The 22,496-nt window shown below is 52.1% G+C and overlaps 1 protein-coding gene across 2 annotated transcripts in view; it reads left to right on the top strand.

Moving 5' to 3' along the window:
• The window catches only part of CNGB1 (cyclic nucleotide gated channel subunit beta 1), a 95,491-nt gene that overhangs the window by 1,052 nt on the left and 71,943 nt on the right, over positions 1-22,496 (top strand). Inside the window, exons 2-13 of one of the 2 annotated variants that reach the window (XM_054533986.1) lie at positions 8,267-8,433; positions 11,021-11,078; positions 11,361-11,433; positions 12,503-12,593; positions 12,695-12,725; positions 12,958-13,003; positions 14,650-14,725; positions 15,035-15,083; positions 15,501-15,678; positions 17,073-17,148; positions 18,244-18,280; positions 20,268-20,958. In XM_054533986.1, the coding sequence (XP_054389961.1) occupies positions 8,267-8,433; positions 11,021-11,078; positions 11,361-11,433; positions 12,503-12,593; positions 12,695-12,725; positions 12,958-13,003; positions 14,650-14,725; positions 15,035-15,083; positions 15,501-15,678; positions 17,073-17,148; positions 18,244-18,280; positions 20,268-20,293 (908 nt within the window). In that variant the 3' untranslated portion in view covers positions 20,294-20,958. Of the gene's footprint in view, positions 1-8,266; positions 8,434-11,020; positions 11,079-11,360; positions 11,434-12,502; positions 12,594-12,694; positions 12,726-12,957; positions 13,004-14,649; positions 14,726-15,034; positions 15,084-15,500; positions 15,679-17,072; positions 17,149-18,243; positions 18,281-20,267; positions 20,959-22,496 lie in introns of those variants that run through there. The other variant, XM_024233667.2, reaches the window with a different exon arrangement.

Genomic DNA, 22,496 nt, shown 5'->3' with positions numbered 1-22,496 from the left:
GGTCAAGACATGGAGTACTACTTTTAAAACAGTTTAGCAGTTTCTTAAAAAATGAAACAGAAATGTACCATATGATTGGGTCATCTGGAAGATTCTACCCCAGGAGGCTTTCCAAGAGAAATGAAAGTATATTGTGAGATGCGATGGCTCATGCCTGTAATCCCAGCACTTTGGGAGGCCGAGGTGGGCAGATCACTTGAGGTTAGGAATTTGAGACCAGCCTGGCCAACATGGTGAAAACCCGTCTCTACTGAAAATACAAAAATTAGCTGGGCGTGGTGGTGCAAGCCTGTAATCCCAGCTACTCAGGAGGCTGAGGCAGGAGAATCGCTTGAACCTGGGAGGCGGAGGTTGCAGTGAGCTGAGATCGCAGCATCGCACTCTAGTCTGGGCGGCAAGAGCAAGATTCCGTCTCAAAAAAAAAAAAAAAAAAAGGTATATATCTCCACAAAGACTTGCACACAAATGTTCATAGCAACATGATGTATAGCCAAAAAGTGGAAACAACCCGTGTCCACTGATGAGTGGATAAACTGTGGTGCGTCTATACTATGCAATACTCTTGGGCAATGAAAAGAAATGAAGTTCTGATACAAGCTACGAGGTGGATGAACCTCAAAAACATTACGCTACATCAAACAAGCCAGATGTGAAAACTCACATATTGTATGACCCATTTATATAAAATGTCCAGGAAAGATAAATCTATAGACACAGAAAGCAGATGTATGGTTGCCTGGGACTGGGGTGTACGAATGAAGAGTGGTTATCTTCTGGTGTGAGGGATCTTACTGGGGCAATGGGAATGTTCTAAAACCAGATGTGGTAAGAGTTGCACAGTTCAGTCAATGTGTTAAAAATCATTGAGTTAGGCTGGAGTGGTGGCTCACGCCTGTAATTCCAGCCCTTGGGGAACCCCAAGTGGGTGGATTGCTTGAGCCCGGGAGTTCGAGACCAGCCTGGGAAACATGGCGAAACCCTGTCTCTACAAAAAATACGAAAATTAACTGGGCATGGTGGCATGTGCCTGTGGTCACAGCTACTTGGGAGGCTGAGGTGGGAGAATGACTTCAGCTCAGAAGGTCGAGGCTGCGGTGAGCTATGATCACACCACTGCACTCCAGCCTGGGTGACAGAGTGACACCCTGTCTTAAATAAATAAATAAATAAATAATAAGTAATATAAAAGTCATTGAATTGTATACTTACCATGGGTGAATTTTATGGCATGTGTATTCCCATGAGCTTGTTTTGAAAAATAGATGCCAGCCAAGTTAGTAAAAGAAAGCAAGACATTGGCCCTGCCAGTCCCTAGAAGCTTCCACATATGCCTTCCCAATCACAACCCCCAACCCAGCAAGAAGGAACCACTCTCCCATCTTGTAGTACAACCTGTGCTTTTATTTATGGGCAACTATAGAAAACTTTATTTAACAACTCTAGGCTTTATAGAAAACTAGAGGCTGCAAATGTACTTATGTTTGTAGCCATAGACAGGACAGACTAATTTTGCCTTTTGGGAACTTTGTATGCATGGATCACTGGGGTCTTCTTTTGAATCTGGCTTCTTTCTCTCCATATATATGCACATGAGATTCATCCAAACTTTAGCCACTGTGTGTGGCTGTGTTTTGCTCATTTTCCCCACCCTAGAGCCCACTACTCTTCCCTCAGGCCCATCTAATTTTCCCTCCTTTCCACTCTGCAGGGGCTCCAGCTGCCTCTAAGTTGCCCAATCCCAGGACGCATTTCAAGTCTCAGACAGTGGCCCCTCGGATAATTCCCTCACCCCAACACAGCCACTACTCTTGGCTTTCACCTCACCCCATGCTTCTGCTTCTCCATCCCCATCCCTAGCAGCTCCTTTAGGCTCCTTTACTAGCTCCTGCTCTTTTTGCATCCTCTGAGTGAGCCCAAGTGTTCCAGGTGCCACCTCTGGTCCTCTTTGTTTCCTTGGGTTTCCTAGTTGATATCAGTCAGTCCTGTGGCTTTAAGCATCATCTGCAAGCTGAGGCCTCCAAAATTTCTATCTCCAGTAGACCTCTCCCTAAGTCACACGCGTGCACGCACACACACACACACACTCACATATCAACCTGGATGTCTCTCAGACTTTTTTCTTTTTTTGCTTAGGCTGGAATGCAGTGGTGTGATCTTGGCTCACTGAAACCTCCACCCACTGGGTTCAGGCGATTCTCCTGCCTCAGCCTCCAGAGTAGCTGGGATTATAGGCACCTGCCACCATGCCCGACTAATTTTTGTATTTTTAGTAGAGACAGAGTTTTGCCATGTTGGCAAGGCTTGTCTCGAACTCCTGACCTGAGGTGATCCACCTGCCTCGGCCTCCCAAAATGCTAGGATTACAGGTGTGAGCCACTGCACCCAGCCTCTCTCAGACATCTTAACAAAGTAGTGCTCATGATTTTCCCTCCAAAATTCTTCCTCCAAACTTCCAGACCCAGGCTTCTTCTTTTCAGTACATGTGTAAACCAGCCTGGGGTGGTTTACTGGTTCACCCACTAAACCAGCCACCCAGTTGCCCAGGGGGAGCCCCTCAATGCCCCCCTTTTTCCTCCCCTTTCCCTTCTATCTGTACTCCCACCAGCATAGTCCAAGCCCCATCATCCCTCCCGTCAGGCTGTAGGCAAGGGCGAATGTCACCTGTGTTACTCTCAGGCCCAAGCAGAGCAGAAGGGCTTGCTGCTGTTCCTTGGGGATGAGCTCTGACCCCTGCAGCCTGGCATATTTGTAGGGAAGGGTCAGGGAGTACATTGAGCTTTACCATTGAGGTCTGGCCTTGCTGGCAGAAGGAACTTTCTTCTGTATCACTTGCCTTGTGGAGGTTGCATTATCAGAGGTCTTGAAGCCCAACACTGGAGGGGAAACTAGGGGTCATCCAGTCACCAATCAGCTTGTCCCTCCACAGCCTCCTGACCAGTTTCCTGTTTCCATGCTTGCCTGCGACACGGAGCCACACAGATCATGCCCACCCCCTGTTCAAAATCATCATCTAAAACTACGCTCCTTCCTGTGGACTACAGTCTCACAACATCTGCCCCACCCCCTGTCAACCTCATCTCCCACCACTCTCCTCTGCACCCACTAAGCTCCAGGCTCCCCAGGCCCCATTCTGCTCCTCAAGGCTCATTCCAGCCTCAGAACCTTTCTCGTTGCAGTGTCCTTGGCCTGGAGCACCATTCACCCAGCTTTTTTCACAGCTGAGTCTTTCTTACTTTTTGTGTCTCAGCTCAAATATACATCCACCTCGTCATAGGGGCCTGCCTGCCTGCCCCCACTGCCCTCCACAACACACGCTTCTGCCCTGTTTCTTTTATGGCACTTAGCATAATTTGCAATATTCTTTATTTGTCAGTAATCTCCTCCATTGGAATGTAAGCTCCATGAAGACAGTGCCTATGTCTGTCCTGCTCAGTGTGCCTGGCACACTGCCAGGCACAAAGGAAGCGCTCTAGGCCAGGTGCAGTGGCTCACATCTGTAATCCCAATACTATGAGAGGCTGAGGCAGGAGGATTGCTTGCATCCAGGAGTTTGAGACCAGCCGAGGCAACATAGCGAGACCCTTGTCTCTAAAAAAAAAAAAAAAAATTAGCCTGGCATGGCAGCACACATGAGTAGTTTGCTACTTGGGAGGCTGAGGTGGGAGGATCACTTAAGCCTGAGAGGTTGAGGCTGCAATGAGCCATGATCGCACCACTTCACTTAGCCTGAGTGCCAGAGAGAGACTGTGGCATTAAAAAAAAAAAGGAAAGGAAAGGAAAGGAAGAACTCTAGAAATGGTGCAGATAATTAAGCCAAGTCCTGCCCCTTTGCCAAATATCCCTCAGGGCCACCACACTGAGCCCCTCTTCCTTCAGCCCTGTCCCTTGCACCCTCTCCTCCTAGATCTCTGTATCCCTTCTAGTGTCCAGCCTCAGTCATCTGCGGGGCCTTGGATCCATCCTCAAGGCCCAGCCCTGGGACACAGCCTTTCTGGCACAGTCCAAGGCAGGACTGCTGAGACCCTGCCCAGAGAAGACTCTAAGCCAGAAAGAACCTGCCTGTGTCCTGGCCTGGGGGCTGGGGAGTTGGGGTACGCCTCTTGCCACTGCTGAGTGGGAGTTGACAAGCCCCTGCCACCTTGAGGAGTCTCCAGGCATCACATGGGAACTCCAAGCTGTTATTCTCCCACCAGCCACTCCATGTCTTGGCCAAGGTGTGTGGGAAGCCGTGCCCCTGGTAACCCGGGCGGGTCCCCTGGCAACCCATGGTGCTCCAAAACTGGGCCATGCAGGGGCCCTTCCCTGGGGCCCACATCCTTGCTGGACCCTGGGAGTTGGGGGGTGCTGCTGATTTCCTGGGCATCAACAGCCTCTTTTCTCCCCCGCCCCCATTCAGCACCTGCTAATCCTTTGCACACGGCCCAGCTACTGCCAATTAATCTTCCTTGTGTCTGAGGGGCCAGCTACAAGTGGCAGCGAGAAGGCAATTCCTGGCTGGCGGTTGGCATCTGAGCAGGTAACTCAGGATGAGGTGGAGGCTTGGTGGGACCCCGAGGGGATACCCACGTTCTCCCTCTAGAAAGGCATTTAGGCAGGACCAAACTGGCACGGTGGGAAACCTGCGGCTTCCCTCTGTCTGGTGGAGCTCAGACTTAAGCAGGCATCAGAATTTTCAGGACAGCTTGTGCAATGCAAATTCCTAGGTCCTCCAGGAGGGTCTGGGGGACCTAGGAATCTATATTTTCACCAGCTCTCCAGAAGACTCTGGAAATGCTGGTGGTGCAACACCATAGCTCCCCGAGCTGCCACTCGTGGGTCCCCCTTCCCACCTGAGCCTCCCTCATCAAAGTGCAGTCAGCAGGGAAACGGGTGAAAGATGGGAGGGACCTGCAAAAATTCTCATTTAGGAGGAAAAAGAAAAATGGGGCATCGAGGAGGCTTCCTTAGTCATTTCCAGAAGGTTTAGAAATGCAAGCCAGAATTGCTGCCTGCTGGGAAGGGTCTACAGGCCTGGCCCACAGAAGAAGCCAACACTCGGCAAATGCCACGACCACCTGGGAATAGATGTGGGGCAGCTGGAATCGGGCAGACCCGAGTGTAAACTCAACTTGGCCACTGCTGGCTGTGCTGCTTCAGGCGATTCTGTTGACCTTTCTGTGCTACATAATGAAAATTCTTATTTTACTGAGTGCAGGGGCAGGGCGTGGTGGTGAGAGCGAGGATGAGTATGATCATGGGTAGAACGCACTTAGCTCAGCCCTGGCTCTTGGGGCTGCCTGTGGCTGGCTGGGGTCAGTGAAATCTGCCATCCCAACATGTGAGCTCTGGCAGTCCCGACCTGGGAAAATATTGTGTCTGCGCCCCTACCTTCGGGGAAATGGAAGACCAGAGGGGTCATGTCTGGCCCAAGTTCATTTTTTGGGAGGCTGAGCCAGGGATCTGACACTTACAGCTCTGTTCCTACCATAGCCTCTCATGGGAGAGGCTGAGCTGCTGATGCCAGAGCGGGAACAGAGGTCAGGGCTGTAAGTAGAGGACAGGCAGCACAGCCGCGGGCTCTGGGGAGCTGGGCTTGGGGGCAAGGATCCTGGGCCTGGGCTGCCCTCTTCAGCTGGGGCCAGGGTCCCTGGCAGAAAGGGGCATACAGACCCTCTGCCAAAGCCCGGGTTGCCCATGGCTGGGAGAGGGGTGGGGCACACTCATGTGGGGCAAGAGCACATCTAGGGCTAGGAGTTAGCACACACTGACCTGCACGCTGCCCACTGGCCAGGCCATCCTGCAGGGGTTCAGTCATAAGGGCTGGGGCTCCCCATTCCCCAAGGAGAAATCAACCAGAAACAACCTGTATTTAAGGTAGGACTAAAATAACACAGTATATCATGAAAAAAGGCTTACCTGGCATTTTATCTTCTTCTTTCTTTCTTTTTTTAAAATATAGCACTATAAGCATTTTATTTTAGTTTTGAGACAGGGTCTCACTCTGTCAACCAGGCTGGAGTGCAATGGCGGAGTGCAATCTCCACCTTTTGGGCTCCAGTGATTCTCATGCCTCAGCCTCCCGAGTAACTGGTACCACACGCACGTGCCACCACGCTGGGCTAATTTTTTGTGTTTTTGGTAGAGACAGGGTTTCATCATGTTGCCCAGGCTGGTGTCGAACTCCTGAGCTCAAGCAATCTGCCTGCCTCAGCCTCCCAAAGTGCTGGGATTACAGGTGTGAGCCATACCACGCCCAGCTTTTTGTTTGTTTGTTTTTGAGAAGGAGTCTCACTCTGTCGCCCAGGCAGGCTGGAGTGCAGTGGCATGATCTCGGCTCACTGCAACCTCTGCCTCCCGGGTTCAAGTGATTCTCCCACCTCAGCCTCCGGAGTAGCTGGGATTACAAGTGCACACCAGCACACCCAGCTAATTTTTGTATTTTTAGTGGAGATGGGGTTTCACCACATTGGCTAGGCTGATCTCGAACTCCTGACCTCAGGTGATCTGCCTGCCTTCACCTCCCAAAGTGCTGGGATTACAGGCGTGAGCTACCACACCAGGCCCATTTTTTTTCTTTTTTTGAGACAGGCTCTTGCTTTGTTACCCAGGCAGAAGTGCAGTGGCATGATCACTGAAGCCTTGACCCCCTGCCTCAGCCTCCTGAGTAGCTGAGACTACAGGTGCACACCACCATACCAGGCTTTTTTTTTTTTTTTAAATAGAGACAGGGTCTTGATATGTTGCCAACAGTGGTCTCAAACTCCTGAGCTCAAGTGATCCTCCCATCTTGGCCTCCCAAAGTGCTGGGATCACAGGCATGAGCCACTGCACCCAGCCCATTTTATCTTAAAAATTAAAAAATGATGAACATAGGTTAATTTTATCTTCAGACAGATTTTCCACTCATATAATTACTCATAATGAATATTTTTACTTATAATGAGATTATTTAGTATATGCATATTACACAATTAGTGTTTTCATTTGATACCATCTAATAGTCATAGCCAACATTTATTAAGCTCTCGGCATGTGCCAGTCACTGTTCTGAGTATGTTACATTTATTATTATTATTATTATTATTATTTTTGAGACAGGATCTCACTCTGTCACCCGGGCTGGAGTGCAGTGGCACAATCTTGGTTCACTGCAACCTCCACCTCGTGTGTTCAAGAGATTCTTGTGCCTCAGCCTCCTGAGTAGCTGGGATTACAGGTGCCCGCCACCATGCCCAGCTAATTTTCGTATTTTTAGTAGGCAAGGGGCTTCCCCATGTTGCCAGGCTGGTCTGGAACTCCTGACCACAAGTGATCCGTCCGCCTCGGCCTCCCAAAGTGCTGGGATTATAGGTGTAAGCCACTGCCCTTGGCCTGAGTATGTTACACTTATCAATTCATTTTATCCTCACAATTAACCCATGAGGTAGGTACTATTAATATCCCCATTTTACAGACAAGTAAACTGAGGCACAGAGACATTAACTGATCTGCTCATGACTTAACTTCAGAGCAGGCACATCTTCTTGTTAGCTCAATTAGACTGCTTCTTTCTTTTTAATGCCTCCATAATATTCTATTATTGGGTATAGTGTAACTTATTTAATACATGCCCCTCTTAGAGATGAACATTTAGTTACATGTAGGTACTTTCCAATAACCAGTCTCCTCTTGATGAATATTTGGGTGTTTTTCATCTTTTGCTATAACGCTGTTGCAACCAGCTTCTTTGTACACGTATATTTATGGCCTTGAGTAATTCTATAAGGTAAATACCTAGAGATATAATTGCAGAAATATATACACAAACACATGTGTGTATATATGTAATATATGTGTATATGTATATCAAATATATATGTATGTATATATATATATAATATATTTTTTGAGACAGGGTCTCACTCTGTTGTGCAGGCTGGAGTACAGTGGTGCATTATGACCCACTGCTGCCTCGACCTCCTAGGCTCAAACGATCCTCCCACCTCAGCCTCCTGAGTAGCTGGGACTACAGGAGTGAACCACTACACCTGGCTAATTTTTAAAATATTTTGTAGAGACGAGGGTCTTGCTGTCTCACCCAGCCTGATCTCAAACTCCTGGATTCAAGCAATCGGCCCATCTCAGCCTCCCAAATTGCTGGGATTACAGGTGTGAGCCACCGCACCCAGTCGAAATGTTTTTAAAGTTGATGAAGGAAAAGGAAATGTACAACTCATAAGAGTGGCCCGTAAGTGGCGGGAGCTACTGTGAGTGCTCCAGGGAGGGCTAAGGACTCTGTCTCCTACAGGCGTCACGATGTTGGGCTGGGTCCAGAGGGTGCTGCCTCAGCCCCCAGGGACCCCTCGGAAGACCAAGATGCAGGAGGAAGAGAAAGTGGAACCAGAGCCAGAGCTGGAGGCGGAGGTGGAACGAGAACCGAATCCCGAGGAGGCCGAGACAGAGTCCGAGTCCATGGTGAGAGGTGGAGGGGGAGGAGGGGCAGGCCGGCCTCGCTGCTCAGGGTCTTCCCAGTTTGGGCCACCTGCTCTCCAGGGACCTTCTACAGCAGAAAAGGTTGGCGTCAGAAGGAAAAGTGGGGGTCACAGGGTCCCACACTTGTTCGAGTGAGAAAACTCAGGTTCAGACAGTGGGTAGGGCTTGCCCAAGGCTAACATTTTCTGTAAAAGGATAGATAGTAAATATTTTAGGCTTTGTGGGTGATGCTATCTCTGTTAATTGCTCAACTCTGCCATTATAGTGTGAAAACAGTTATAGGTAATGCATGAATGAATGAGCATAGCTGGGTTCCAATAAAATTTTATTTATAAAAACAAGCAATAGCCTAGATTTGGCCCACAGGCTGTATTTTGCCAACCTCTAGAGTTCACAACAGAGCTACTCACAGGAGCCAGTCCATGAACTGTTTATTACTAGTCCATGATGGTTAAGCAGTTTGTACCAGAATGTAAATCTACTCTGTAGCTAAGTACACTGATTAGTTTAGTTGCTATTTATTTTGTACCAACACTTTCTCAATGAAGGAAGCAGTGCATTGATAAACATTCTGGTGCAAACTGCTTAATCATCATGGACCAGTAACAGTTTGCAGACTGGCACAAATCCATGGACCACACTGTGGAGTATTTCTCCAGAACTTTTCCTCTGCAACCCATCCATTCAGGAGCTGGATGACAACTAATTCAGCAGCTCAATTCGACAGATTTGATTTAGCTTTTAATTGATGCCAGGCCCTGTGGTCAGTGCTGAAAGCATAAAGATGAATAGGCATTGCCCCGGGGGGTCAGCAGACAAGAGCCCAGCCAGTTCATTCTGCCAAGAGACACAGGTGGAGAGGAGGGAACGTGGTAAGTCCCAACATTGGCCTCAACTCTCCCCTTCTTGGGGAGCCAAATAAGTGTGTCAGACCAAACTATGGGAGCTCAGAAGAGGGAGAGTCATCTTAACTTTGGAGATTGGAGGCTGATGGGGGAGAGCTTCTTAGACGCAGAGGGTGGAGCAGAATTTTAACCGAGGGAGATGGAGAGGCTGGGCATTCCTGGCAGAGGAAAGGCTGTTACTAGAGAAGGGCAGGGTGTGTTTAGGAAACAGGTATAGGGTGTGCGTATGCATGTGTATATGTTGCATGTATATACACGTATATGTACATGTGTGTGTAGTGTGCCCTTGGTATGTCTGTGTGTGCACATATGTATTTGCACATTGGGTGTGCATGACAATGTATGTGAACATGTATACGTACATGAATGCATGTATATGTGTTTGCACATATGTTTATGTGCACATGTGTTAGTATATCTGTGGTTCCATGTGCTTGTGTGACATGGTAGTGTGTATGTGTGTGTATGTGTCTACATATTTCTGAGTATGTGAGTGTACTCATGTATTTCTATGTGTATGCATGTTTGTGAATCTGTGAATGTGTCGTGTGTGTGTATATACACATATTTGCCTGTCTCCACATGTGTATATATACACATTTTGTGTCTGTGCATGGATGTTCATGTATATTTAGGTGCAGAAATCTGTATGTGCATGTCCATATATGGACATGCTTCTGTGTATGTGCAAATATGCACATGTGTGACTGAGCATATGTGTGTATACTCATATTTCTGCACCTGTATACATCTGCAATGTACCTATGCATATGTGCATGTTGTGTGTCTGTACACAGGCAGTTATATGCATGTGTGTATCTGTATGAATGCATGTGTGTATATGCACGTTTGCATATGACTGTATGCACATATATGTGTGTTGGGGCATGTATGCATATGTACATACACATGTATATGTACATATGTTTTTGCCTGTACATGTGTGCACATGCACTTATTTTTGTGTCTGTGCATGTGTGTATATATGCACGTTGGTATTTGTGTGTCATTGTATATATGCATATGTATGTGTATATATGCTCACATGTATGTCTGTTCATGTATGTATGTGCATGAGAGTGAGTATGCACACATTTATGTATCTGTGCATGTATGTGCATGTATATTTGTTTGTACATACACATATGTGCACGTAGTAGCAGGAGGTGTGGCTGCAGAGGCAGGTGAAAGGCAGATGGCAGAGGCCAAACTCCACCTAACTACTAGGGAGGAATAGAAAGTTTGGGCCAGAAGGAGAGGGAGTGCCCTGGCGGGGCATGAGGAATGTGGGCTCCTCTCACCTCTCTCTTCCCCTCAGCCGGCCCCGAGACTTCATAACTATCTCTAAATGGTCCTTTCTCCTCTCAGGCCACTGAAGTGGGGCAGCCTCTTGGGGATGTTGTAGGCCTGGGAGGCTGGGAGGCCACCTTGGACCTTGGGGGCTATGAGGGCCCCCAGCCCCAGATGAGGGGTCCCTGGGGCTAGGAGGAAGGGAGTATCCCAGGTGGAAGGTAAGGCCACCACGATTTACAGAGACGATCCTGAGGAAAGAGTCCTTTGGGTCTTTTGTGGGGCAGGGATCCCTTGAGGGAGAATCAGGCTGCCCCTGTCCAAACCAGGCTGGTCTCACCTAGGACTTACATGATCCTGTTTGAACCTTCTAGCCCCCCGAAGAGTCATTCAAGGAGGAGGAAGTGGCTGTGGCGGACCCAAGCCCTCAGGGTGAGTGTGAGTGCTGAAGCCCAGGCTGGCATGGCAGGGGGGACCGCATTCTCCCTTGGAGACGCAGAGTGCATGAGGCTGGCGGACCCATTTCACAGATGAGGAAACTGAGGCTCAGAGAAGCTAAGGGTGGGCTCCCAGAGACTTCAGTTGAGCTGAGCTGGAGCCTGGCTTTCTGACCCCTGGGGGTCTCTCTCCTCTCCCCTGACTTGATCTCCCCAAGCAGGTACAAATGGGCCCGTCTGAGGCCCTAGATCTGAAGGATGAGCGATTCTTTTCCAGAGACCAAGGAGGCTGCCCTTACTTCCACCATATCCCTCCGGGCCCAGGGCGCTGAGATTTCTGAAATGAACAGGTACTGCACCACCCTCCCCTCTCTTCAGGGCTAGCCTGCCCCCCAACTCCCCTCCCAGCTAGGGAGCCCTGGGGATGGGGTTGGGGATGGGCACTGCCCTCAGCTCTGCTGTCATTCTGGGGAAAGCCCTGGGACATCCTGGGAATTGGCTGAAGTGAGCTTCAGATGGAGGGCGGGCTCTCCCAAAGTAAGCCTGAAGCTCCCAGTTTGCAATTTCTGCTGGAAATCCAGTCATGCATTCATCTCCATTCACCCTATTCATTCATTCCTTCACTCATTCATTCATTAGACTGTTAATTCGCTCACTCATTCATTAGACTGTTAGCCCCTTGAGGGCAGGGCAATGTGACCAAAAGAAAGAGTGGGTCAGAGCTGCATAGTGAGTGCCCCTGTACAGGGGGCTGGACGTTTCTCAGTGCTTGGGTGAGATGCAGACCCAATGGGGTCAGAGCTTCTGCTTTTCTCACAGAAGCCAGAAATCCAGGCTTTTGCATGGAATCTCCCAGTTGGCTCAGACATTTCAGACCATGGTGCTTGGGGCCTGAGCAGGGCTGGGGCTGGGCTGGCCTCAGGCAGGGAGGCTGTGACCTTCAGATTTAGGCTGCTCAGCCTCTGCCACAGCATTACACCTGCAGCAAACCTCAGCCCTTCGGGAGCACGATGTGTGCTCAGAGCAGGACAGCAGGAGGCAGGAGGAGAGGGAAGTCAGCTGCTCTGTCCTAAGCATCCCATGGGGGTGGGCTCTGAATGGCACCCAGTCTGCCTGGCCTCATGAAGCATCAGCATCCCCGATTTTTCAGAGAAGGACGTGGAGCGGAGCTTTTTGGGGAGGTGACGGGTCTGAAGTCTCACAGTGGGGAGACAGTGGTTTAGGATTCAAGCCAAGTTCTTTTGGACACTGGACTGGCCTTGGGCCAGTGGTACATGTAGGTACTTTCCAATAACCATACCATACACATACAGACGACAGTGACACTCAGGGACAGAGACTCATCTAGTGTCTTGGGCCTCGAGGGCCTCATTGAGCTAGGGGAAGTTGAGGGCAGGCTGGTGTCTCTGTCCATTGCAGTCCCAGCCGCAGGGTACTGACCTGGCTCATGAAGGGCGTGGAGAAGGTGATCCCACAGCCTGTTCACAGCGTCATGGAGGACCCGGCTCAGGTACTGCTGGGGCTGGAGGCTGAAGGGGCCGGGTTGGAGAGGGGCTGTGGGGAGGCTGCCCTTGGGCTCCCTGCCCATGTCTGTCTGTCTGTCCCTGGCAGATCCTGGGGCACGGCAGCACTGGGGACACAGGTAAGACCAAGGGGCAGGATGGCTTTTCAGCAGCAGGGCTGAGGGGCTGAGGGGCTGCTGGGATGGGCCCTGCCCCTTGGGAGCCTCTGCCCAGGCCAGATCTTCTCATCCGACTGACCCTGTGTTTGACCTTGGGGTTGAGCTGAGCTCTCGGTGCCCACTCCAGGCTTCCCAGGGGGCTGGGGCAGGTCTCCCACTGCTGACTGCCTTTCTGTATTTTCCGACCCTGCAGGGTGCACAGATGAACCCAATGAGGCCCTCGAGGCCCAAGGCACTAGGTGAGTCCCTATACCTGAGTGTCACTGTTGTCTGTATGTGTGGGTGGGAGGAACAGGGCCTTGGTTTTAGGAGCAGGGTCTGTTACCACCACCTCAGGGTGTGACCTTGGACGTGCCTCCCGTCTCCTCTGGGCCTGTTTCCAGCCATAGAATGGGGACAGTGGACCATGTGCTGCTCATGGTTTGTGGTGGGAGGTCCCTGGGTTTTCCCAGGGATGACTGAGAGGTCCCTGGGTGGGGCTACCCTCTGAGAATAGGGAGGGGCAGGGATGAGCTCCTCACAGGTGGGCTTCATGTAGGTAGGCTCTGTGCGGAGCCTGGAAGCAGGGCTTGGATCACTGTGGGGGACATCAGGGTGCCCGGGCTGGCCTCAGTGTCTGACTTCTCAGAGCTGACTCATGGAGGGGTGGCTGCCCCATTAGTAAGGGTGGCAGGCTGGCGAGGGGACTGTGGCAAAGAGGGGAGCCAGGGAGCTCCGAGAAGGGGCCCTGCTCGGTTTCAACTGCCTCTTCCTTGCAGGCATTTAGGCCCTGTGTGGCCAGGTCCTCCAGGTTTTCAAGAGAAGCTAGAAATCTAGCTTTTTATGTAAAACCCTCAATTTTTAGTCAAGAAGTTTTCAGGACACTGTAGAGTTCCAAAGTAAGCTTGAAGCTCCCAGTTTGTAGTTTCTGCTGGAAATCCAGAGACATGCATTCATTTCCATTCACCCCATTCATTCATTCCTTCACTCATTCCTTCATTAGACTGCTGGCTCCTTGAGGGCAGGGGCTTTTGTCCTGATCACTGCTGAACCCTTGGTGCCCAGCACAGCACCTGCCACAGAGTGAGGACTCAGCACGCATGGGACAAATGAATGCATGAATGAACACACATATATATAATCACACACTTCATTCATTCATTCATTCATTCATTCATTCATTCCTTGCTGCAGCTCTCTCTCTGTGTCTTTTGGTCCTCTACTTCCTTCTGAGACATACGCAGCTGATTCCTGGCACCACTAAAGCAATTTAGGATGAGGGCGCCTGGAGGACTCACCAGCCTTCTTCTTTTGGGCCATACTTGGGGGAACCGGTTGTCCTGGGAACATGGTGCTTCTCTGAAGAGAGTGGGGCTTCCCAGAGGCCAGATGGATTTGGGATCCAATGCTTGATCTTAGGACCAGCCACATAATTTTTAGGCCCAGGGCAAAATGCAAATGCAGGCCCCTTAAAAAATTGTTTTAAATGTTTTCAGACTGTGACAGCAGAGCATGAAACCAAAACCAGGTCCTTCTAAGTCTAAGGCTTTGTGTGATGGCACAGGTCACACTCCCGTATAGCCAGCCAGCCCTGTCTGTTCCAGCACAGGGAGCCCCCAGGGCTGTACTCAGGTCCTCAAGTGACTCTTGCCTCTCCCCTGCTGCCCCAGGAGGCCACGGCTGTGGTTCCAGAGCCTGGTCCAGCCCTGGCTCAGAAATGGAGGCTGACAGGATTTCCCCACCCACTTGGGGCTCCTTGAGAGTTTCCAGGACAAGGCCCCCACTATGCAGAGCACGGGTGGAGGGCACAGAAGGGCTGGTCGAGGCTTGGCCCCGAGGTGGGCTGTTAGGTAGTGCACTGGTCCGTTCCCTCAGGGTGCTCTGCTGATCACTGGCCCCTCTGCAGGCCCGGGCTGCGGCTGCTCCTGTGGCTGGAGCAGAATCTGGACAGAGTGCTTCCTCAGCCCCCCAAATCCTCTGAGGTGAGCCAAGGAAGGGAGAGGCAGGGAGTTGAGTGTATGGGGGGGCTTCTGGGGCCCCAGGAGGGACTGCTTCCTCCAGCAGGCTGTCCCCACCCACCCTGGAACTCAGAAGGGGGTGATGCCCCACCTTGGAGAGTCCTCTATGGGGAGGAGTGACTGTGAGAGGGGGCCGGGATTCAGGAGGAGAGACACCCCCCACCCCCATCCCCAGCTCACCCACCTTGGGCCAGGACACAGCTGGTAGTGGGGGTTGGGGAAGCGCACAGAGCTTGCTATGGCCTGTGACCTTGCGCCCTGTTTGTCACCCAGGTCTGGAGAGATGAGCCTGCAGTTGCTACAGGTGCTGCCTCAGACCCAGGTACAGGGAGGGGAGCTCAGGAGGGGGCTGCCTGGGATGGTCACAGGCTGGGCTCAGGGGTCAACTGGGCCCTGGAGGATCCCCCGGAGGCCCTTAGCCCCCACCCAGACTAGGACGGGGTTCAGGGCTTGCCAGGAGCAGGCTGTTGGGGGGGTCACCAGAATCCCCTCCCCAGTCCAGGCTCGGAAGCCAGAGTCCTGGAACAGACTTGTGGGTCTTGAGTAAGTCTCTTCACCTCCCTGGGTCTCAGTTCCCTTGTCTGTCTGGTCTGTTTGAGGATAGGGATGGGTGAGGTGGTCCCAAAGGGCTCCCCATTCAGTCCTGTTAGCGCCTCGAATCTGGCCCCTGTGCCCTTGAGGGGTTGGAGGAAGCCCTCAAGGGATGGCGTCTCTAGCTCCTGCTTTCCCTGCTGCTTAGCGCCTCCAGGACGCCCCCAGGAAATGGGGCCCAAGCTGCAGGCCCGGGAGACCCTCTCCCTGCCCACACCTGTCCCCCTGCAGCCCAAGGAGGAACCCAAGGAGGCACCAGCTCCAGAGCCCCAGCCCGGCTCCCAGGCTCAGACCTCCTCCCTGCCACCACCCAGGGACCGTGCCAGGTGAGCCACCTTCAATGCGGTGCCTCCCACCAGGCAGCAGGATGAGTACCTTGTCCCCGCCTAACACCCAACCTCCTGGAAACCTGGAAGAAAACTCAATTGGATGTGTGCAGGCTCCTTCCCAAGGCAGCCACATTGGCTTCGTGCCCTTTCCCACATTTTCTATGCACATCCAAGCTTTCAAGCTTTGGGTACTTTTTTTTTTCTTCAACACACACCTGACAGGAGCAAACTATACATACTCTTCTGCACTTTGCTTTTTAGTTCGTTTGTTTGTTTGTTTGAGACCAAGCCTCTGTCTCCTAGGCTGGAATGCAGTGGTGCAATCTCGGCTCACTGCAACCTCTGCCTCCCGGGTTCAAGCGATTCTCCTGCCTCAGCCTCCTGAGTAGCTGGGATTACAGGTGCCTGGCTAACTTTTGTATTTTTAGTAGAGATGGAGTTTCGCCATGTTGGCCACGCTGGTCTCAAACTCCTGACCTCAAGCAATCTGACCGCCTTGGCCTCTCAAAGTGCCAGGATTATAGGCGTGAGCCACCCCGCCTGGCCTGCTTCTTTTTTTTTACCTGAAAAATGTGTCTTAGAGGTGCTTTTATTCACACAGGTCTTACTGCATTCTTTCTTGAACAGCTGCATTAAATGGATGCACTAGTTTTTATTTAACCACTCAGTGGACATTTACATTTGTTTTCACTCTTTTGCCACAGTCAATAACCCGTGCATGCATCATTGGGTTCACGCACAAGTAAATCTGGAGGATAAATAAGTGGAAATGGAGTTCCTGGGCCAAAGGATACATATATTTAAAATGGGATACAGGCTAGGTGCAGTGGCTCATGCCTGTAATCCCGGTACTTTGGGAAGCCATGGCAGCAGGAGTTCGAGACCAGCCTGGGCAATATAGAAAGACTCCATCTCTACAAAAAATTAAAAAACAAAAAACAACAACAACAAAAAAGCTGGGCATGATGGCATGTGCCTGTAGTCCTAGCTACTCAGGAGGCTGAGACAGGAGTGAGATATGATCACACCAGCCTGGGCTACCAAGTCAAGAAAGAAAGATGGGAGAAAAAAGAAGGGAAGGAGGGAAGGAAATCGGGACAGGTATTGCCACATTCCATGTGTGAGATGCCCAAAGTGCACTCCCTTCCGAGGATGGGTGGGAGGGTGAGGGGAGCCTGAGCTACCTGCTGGGGCCTGAACAGTAGCCAGGGCACCGAGGGAGGGTGGAGAGGGGGGAAAGTGGTCTTCAGGGCTGGAGACCTGGGCTCTGGCTCCTGGCAGGCTCTGCCTTTTGGCAGGCTTCTTTTCTGCCTTGGGAACGAACTGACTCCAGCCTCAGTTTACCCATGACCCTTCCCACCTGGACACAGCACACTCTCTCCCACCCGCAGGCTGGTGGCGTGGGTCCTGCACAGGCTGGAGATGGCGTTGCCGCAGCCAGTGCTACATGGGAAAATAGGGGAACAGGTCAGTGCTGGGCGCATTGAGTGGTGGCCCTGGTGGTGGTGGGAGGGGTCTTGGGAACTCGGGTAAGGAGGAGGATGGCTGGCCTGTGTCCCTGGGGTGTGAAGGTGAAGCAGGAAGAAGGGACCCTGTGGCAGAAGCCCAGCTCCCCCAGCCTTTTTGTCTGCATGGCCCATGTTCATTCCACCCACTCTCTGAGGCACGGTGGCCACAGGGCTGAGACATGCTGGCCCAGCCCCGCCTGCCAGGAGTTCACAGTCAGTGGGGGAGGTGCTTCCATGGGGGAGCAGAGAGGACATGGGGCACAGAAGTGGAGCCTCCTGGAAGCATCAAGAAAGGCTTCCCAGTGGAGGTGGCCTCCAAGCATGTGCAAAGGTCCAGAGATGGGAGATACCTAGATTCTGGGAAGCAGTAAGGCTCATAGGAGCCGGCAGCCCTATGTGCATTCCTGATAGCCTAGGGCTCCAACACGAGTGGCCAGGGGAGCACTCATGCGCTCTGTCACCCCTTCTTTTCCTTCCTCAAGAACTGGGAACCTGGCCCTTTTTTCGTGGGTGCAATTGGATGTCTTTATAGAAGCACCTGGAACTGGGAGGTGGGAGGCCTAATCTCTCTCCTGGCTGTGTGGCCTCGGCTCTGGCCCTCTCAGAACCGCAGTTGTCCCAGCTGACCAATGGTCAGTTGTTTACAGAACTCTTTACCTGCATTCTCATACCCAGGGCTGTGAGAATGGAAGCAAAGAGTTCTGTAAACAAAGCTGTCTAGGCTCCAGAGAGAGGAAGGCCTGGCCAGGTCCTGGGCCTTTGTGTCACTCAAGGGCTGGGCCTGGCTCCTCTGAGCAGGTGCCGCTGCTGTGGCTGTCTGGGGTCGCCCCCACCTTGCTTCACTTGAGACAAGGCTCGAGCTCTCAAAGCCCCCTCCCCCCACCTCAAATCCTTCATTGGCCCTGGGCACAGCAGGGACTCTCTTCTCCATCCCATGGGACAACTAAGGCCCAGAGAGGTGGGTCAAGATCACGTGCTGGAAGTGGGTGGCTGAAACAGGGAGGCTGGTGAAGAGGCCACGGCAGGATTTTCCCTTTTTTGTCTCTCCATGCAGGAGCCTGACTCCCCTGGGATATGTGATGTGCAGACAAGTAAGTGACACATTACTGGGTCCCCATGTACATATTAGGAAGGGTTGCTTGGTGTCCTTGGGTCTGACTGTATGTGCGCAGGGAGGCTGTCCCTGGCCAGACCTGGACTCACACAGGGGGCAGTTAGGGTCTCCTGGACTGGAGCTGAGAGAACCCCATGCTCTGCAGGCCCTACCTCTGTTCAGCCTGGCCAGGTAGCCAGGTAGCCAGAGCCTGGCTCAGAGCCAGATGGTGGCTGGAGGCCCCCGGAGCCTGGCGTCCAGCTTCTGTCCGGAGAAAACAGTCCCGGGGCTAAGTCAGATGAGCTCTCCTTCCTGCTGGTAATGCCCAGAGAGCTTCCCCCATCCCCTGGCAGCTGAGCAAATGGGTTTGGCCAAGCTGAAGGGAGAGGGGTGAGGTCTCACTGGGGGAACCAGGCCCCACAGCCTCCAGCTCCCTTGAGCTGGAGGGGGTCACTGTCACCTGCAGCTGGGTTGGGGAGGCATATGATGCCCTTTATCCCAGCCCTGAGTCAGGAATCGGGGACAGAGGACTGAGACCAGGAAGGGGCTGGAGGCAGGATCTGTTCTTTCTTCACTTCATGGCCTCCAGAGAGGCATACGGTGGACAGGCATTCATTCATTCATTCATTCATTCATTCATTCATTCAATACATAGTTAAGGACAGCCTACTATGTGCCAGGCCTGTGATGGGTTATAGTTGTGAGCAGAGTTCAGGGGCTGTGGGTGGTGGCATCCCCTGTTCCATCCTGAACACAAGCCCTCCAACCACAGGCCTCAGGGTGTCCCAGGGCTCTGGGCTCTGCCCTGTGTCTGCAAGGCTGTGTCCAGCCCCAGCTCCGCTAGGCCTATGGTGGTCTCCGTGAGTGCCCTGAAGCTGGGGGTGTCCGCCGTGGCCTGGAGCACACACAGCCCAGTGGACTGTGGAGCTCAGGTCTTATGGAGAGGCGTGGGGGGCGTTAGGGTTGATGGTAATCATGGCGATGACATGAGGAGGAGGAGAGCTGGCCTGTCTCAGAGCAGGGCATATGCAGTCTCTCATGGAAGCTCGTGGCCAACCTGGGGCAGCAGAGCAGAGACCCTCATGGCTGTTGGGGCAGGCAGTGGACAGAGCTCAGAGAACCAAAAGCACCTGCCCAGGGTCACAGAGCAAATCGAGTCCACCTGGCCTGGCAGCCGCCGCTTAAAGGAACTAAAAACGTTTCCTTGGGGCAGAGAGCCTTCAGAGGGTATGCATCTGAGGATGGAGCACCAGAACCCTCTGGAAGGGGGCAGGATTCCCCGCCAGCTGTGGCCAGGGCCTCCCTGCAATGCCTGGAGCATATGGGTAATGGGAGGACACTGGGTGGCCGTGGGGGCAGGCTCATGGGGACAGGGCGAGGAGCTGGCTTGGTTTCATTTTTAGGGCTGCCATAACAGATGTGCACACACTGGGCGGCTTAGAACAACAGACACTGATCTTCCCACAGTTCAGGAGCCAGAAGCCCAGGGTCAAGGCTTTGGCAGGGTGGGCTCCTCCTGGGGCTCTGAGCGAGACACGCCCGTGCCGCTCTCCTTGCTCCTGGTGGCCACTTGCGGTCCTTGGCGAACCCTGGCTTCTGGCTGTCCTCCAGTGCCCGCCTCCATCTCTACACAGCCTTTACCTCTGTGTCTGTGTGTGTCAAGCCTCCCTCTCCGTTCTTTTAAAAGGACATCAGTCATTGAATTTAGGGCCCACCCTAAATCCGGGATGATCTCACTTTGAGATCCTTAACTTAATCACATCTGCAAAGAAGCTATTTCCAAATAAGGTCACATTCACAAGTAATGGGGTTAGGACTTGGAATTATCTTTTGGGGAGACACCATTCCACTCACGTCCCATGCCATGGGGAGACTCTGAGAGGCTGGGGGATATGTGTCCCTTACCTTCCCCATTCATTCACTCACCCACTCATTCCCTCCGCCTGCCCACCCAGCCACCCACCCTGTCTTCTCCTTTGTTTCAGGGGTGATGGGAGCTGGAGGTCTCTGAAATAAGGGAGAAGGGAATCTGGGAGAGCTCAGATGGACACATGGATGGAAGGAAAGAAGGATGCCCTGAAGAGAAGACCTTCCGGGGGGAGGTGGCCACTGACACCCCACCCTGTTTGAACAGCGAACCCCTCCCTCTCCACACACTCCCAGGCAGGACAAAGGGAGCCAGAGTCACCTGCACCAGCCCCAGAGCCTCCCAGACCAGAACAAGGGGAAGGCCAGCCATGGGCAGCCTGCAAGATTTAGGCTAGACAGCAGGACTTACCCCCAGAGGGCTGTGGAAAAGGCCCATAGCCGGGCGTGGTGGCTCACGCCTGTAATCCCAGCACTTTGGGAGGCTGAGGCAGGAGGATTGCTTGAGCCCCAAAGTTCGAGACCACCGTGGGTAATACAGTGAGACCCTGTCTCTAAAAAACTTTTTTAAAATTAATAAATTAAAAAGCCCCGTGGATGGAGGACTCAGTATTGAGCATCTCTTTGAGAGGACGTGTGCACAGCCCCCAGTGTGGTACCTGGCACTGTCAGCACCTCGACAGGGTACAGTTTTTCCCAGAAGAGGTTCTCCCTAGGCCTGGCCACACTCTCTCCTTCCAAGGCTTGGTGACACCAGTGAGCAGCAACAAATGTTTTCATTAACATTAAAAGAGCGTAAATGAGCACATCAAACCTGTGATTGCATTGATATTATTGCTTAGGATAAAGCTAAAAGAAGGGTTTAGGTTTTAAAAATGGGTGGACTGAATAGCCCCGGGCTTGGGGTGTTGGGTTGCAGGAGGGCAGGAATTAGCCAGGGGTCCTGAGCCAGGGGTCCTGGCTCCCAGCTGGCCCACATGTGTCTTTGTTTGGGCCGTGGAGTGATTTTAAAAATTAGAATTGATTGCCAACATTTAAAAATCGGGTAGCTTTATATGAAAAAATCTGGCTTCTCTTGAAAACTGGGTAGACTTGGCTGTAATGGGCCCACACTGTGCTTGTGAGGACAGTCCGGGCAGCTGCTGGCACCTGAAGGCAGGTGGCACCTGCACCTTCATTTGTATACATCATCACCCTAGCTGGGCAGGCCTTTGGATTTGAGATCCCTGAGGTCTCAAAATGGTGATGAGGTGGGGCAATCCCAGTAGAGGGAATAAAGTGTGATACACAGGAGAGTGGTGGGACTTCAGCTAAGCTGGAGCCTAGCATCCTTCATGCAGAAGATAAAACCAGAGAAGTTGGGGCCTGACTTTAGGAGACTAGGCTGTAGGCAATGGGGAGCCATTGAAGGTGATTGAGCAGGGGAGTGACTTCAGAAAGATTACTCTGAGGCTGAGCAAGCATTGGAGACAGGGAAAGCAATCAAAGCAGGGACCCTTACAAAGCACCTGGGGCCAACTATGAAGAATGTCCTACCCCAGACTTTCTGATTCAAGGGTACTGGGAGCTGGGAATTTGGTTCTGTTTTTTTTTTCTTTCTTTCTTTCTTTTTTCTTTGATGACCAAGCAATGGTTATGGAAGAATCTGCTTTATTGAGAAGCACCTGCTTTCTCAGATGATTCTGATGCTGGGCGAGAGGCTGGGACCATACTTTGAGAAACATCCAGTGAGAGGTTAGTGCTTCAGGGCCAGGTGGGAGGAGATGTGAGCCTGAGCCAGGCAGAGGCAGAGGAAGGAGGTATCATGACCCAGGCCTGCCAGAAACGATGGAGGTTTGGAGTGAGGGGTCAGGCTTTGACAGAGACCCAGGGGTCCAGGTGGGGGCCTTAGCCTAGAATTCATGTGCCCTGGCTCCTGCCTGCTGATCCTGGAAGCAGGGGCTCCTTCCCACATGAGGCTGTTGATTTTCTTTCTTTTTTTTTTTTTTTTGAGATGGAGCCTTGCTCTGTCACCAGGCTGGAGTGCAGTGGTGTGATCTTGGCTCACTGCAACCTCTACCTCCCGGGTTCAAGCCATTCTCCTGCCTCAGCCTCCCTAGTAGCTAGGACTACAAGCGTGCGCCACCATGCCCAGCTAATTTTTGTATTTTTAGTAGAGAAGGGGTTTCACCATGTTGGCCAGGATGGTCTCGATCTCTTGACCTCATGATCTGCCCACCTCGGCCTCCCAAAGTGCTGGGTTTACAGGCGTGAGCCACTGCGTCCGACCGAGGCTGTTGACTTTCACTGGCCAGGGTCAGAACCTCATTTGATGGCCCTGAGGGCAGAGAGGCCACTGACCAGGAGGT

Source organism: Pongo abelii, chromosome 18, assembly GCF_028885655.2.
Source record: "Pongo abelii isolate AG06213 chromosome 18, NHGRI_mPonAbe1-v2.0_pri, whole genome shotgun sequence".
Classification (NCBI taxonomy): Eukaryota; Metazoa; Chordata; class Mammalia; order Primates; family Hominidae; genus Pongo; species Pongo abelii.
This window is presented reverse-complemented; position numbering and strand designations above follow the sequence as displayed.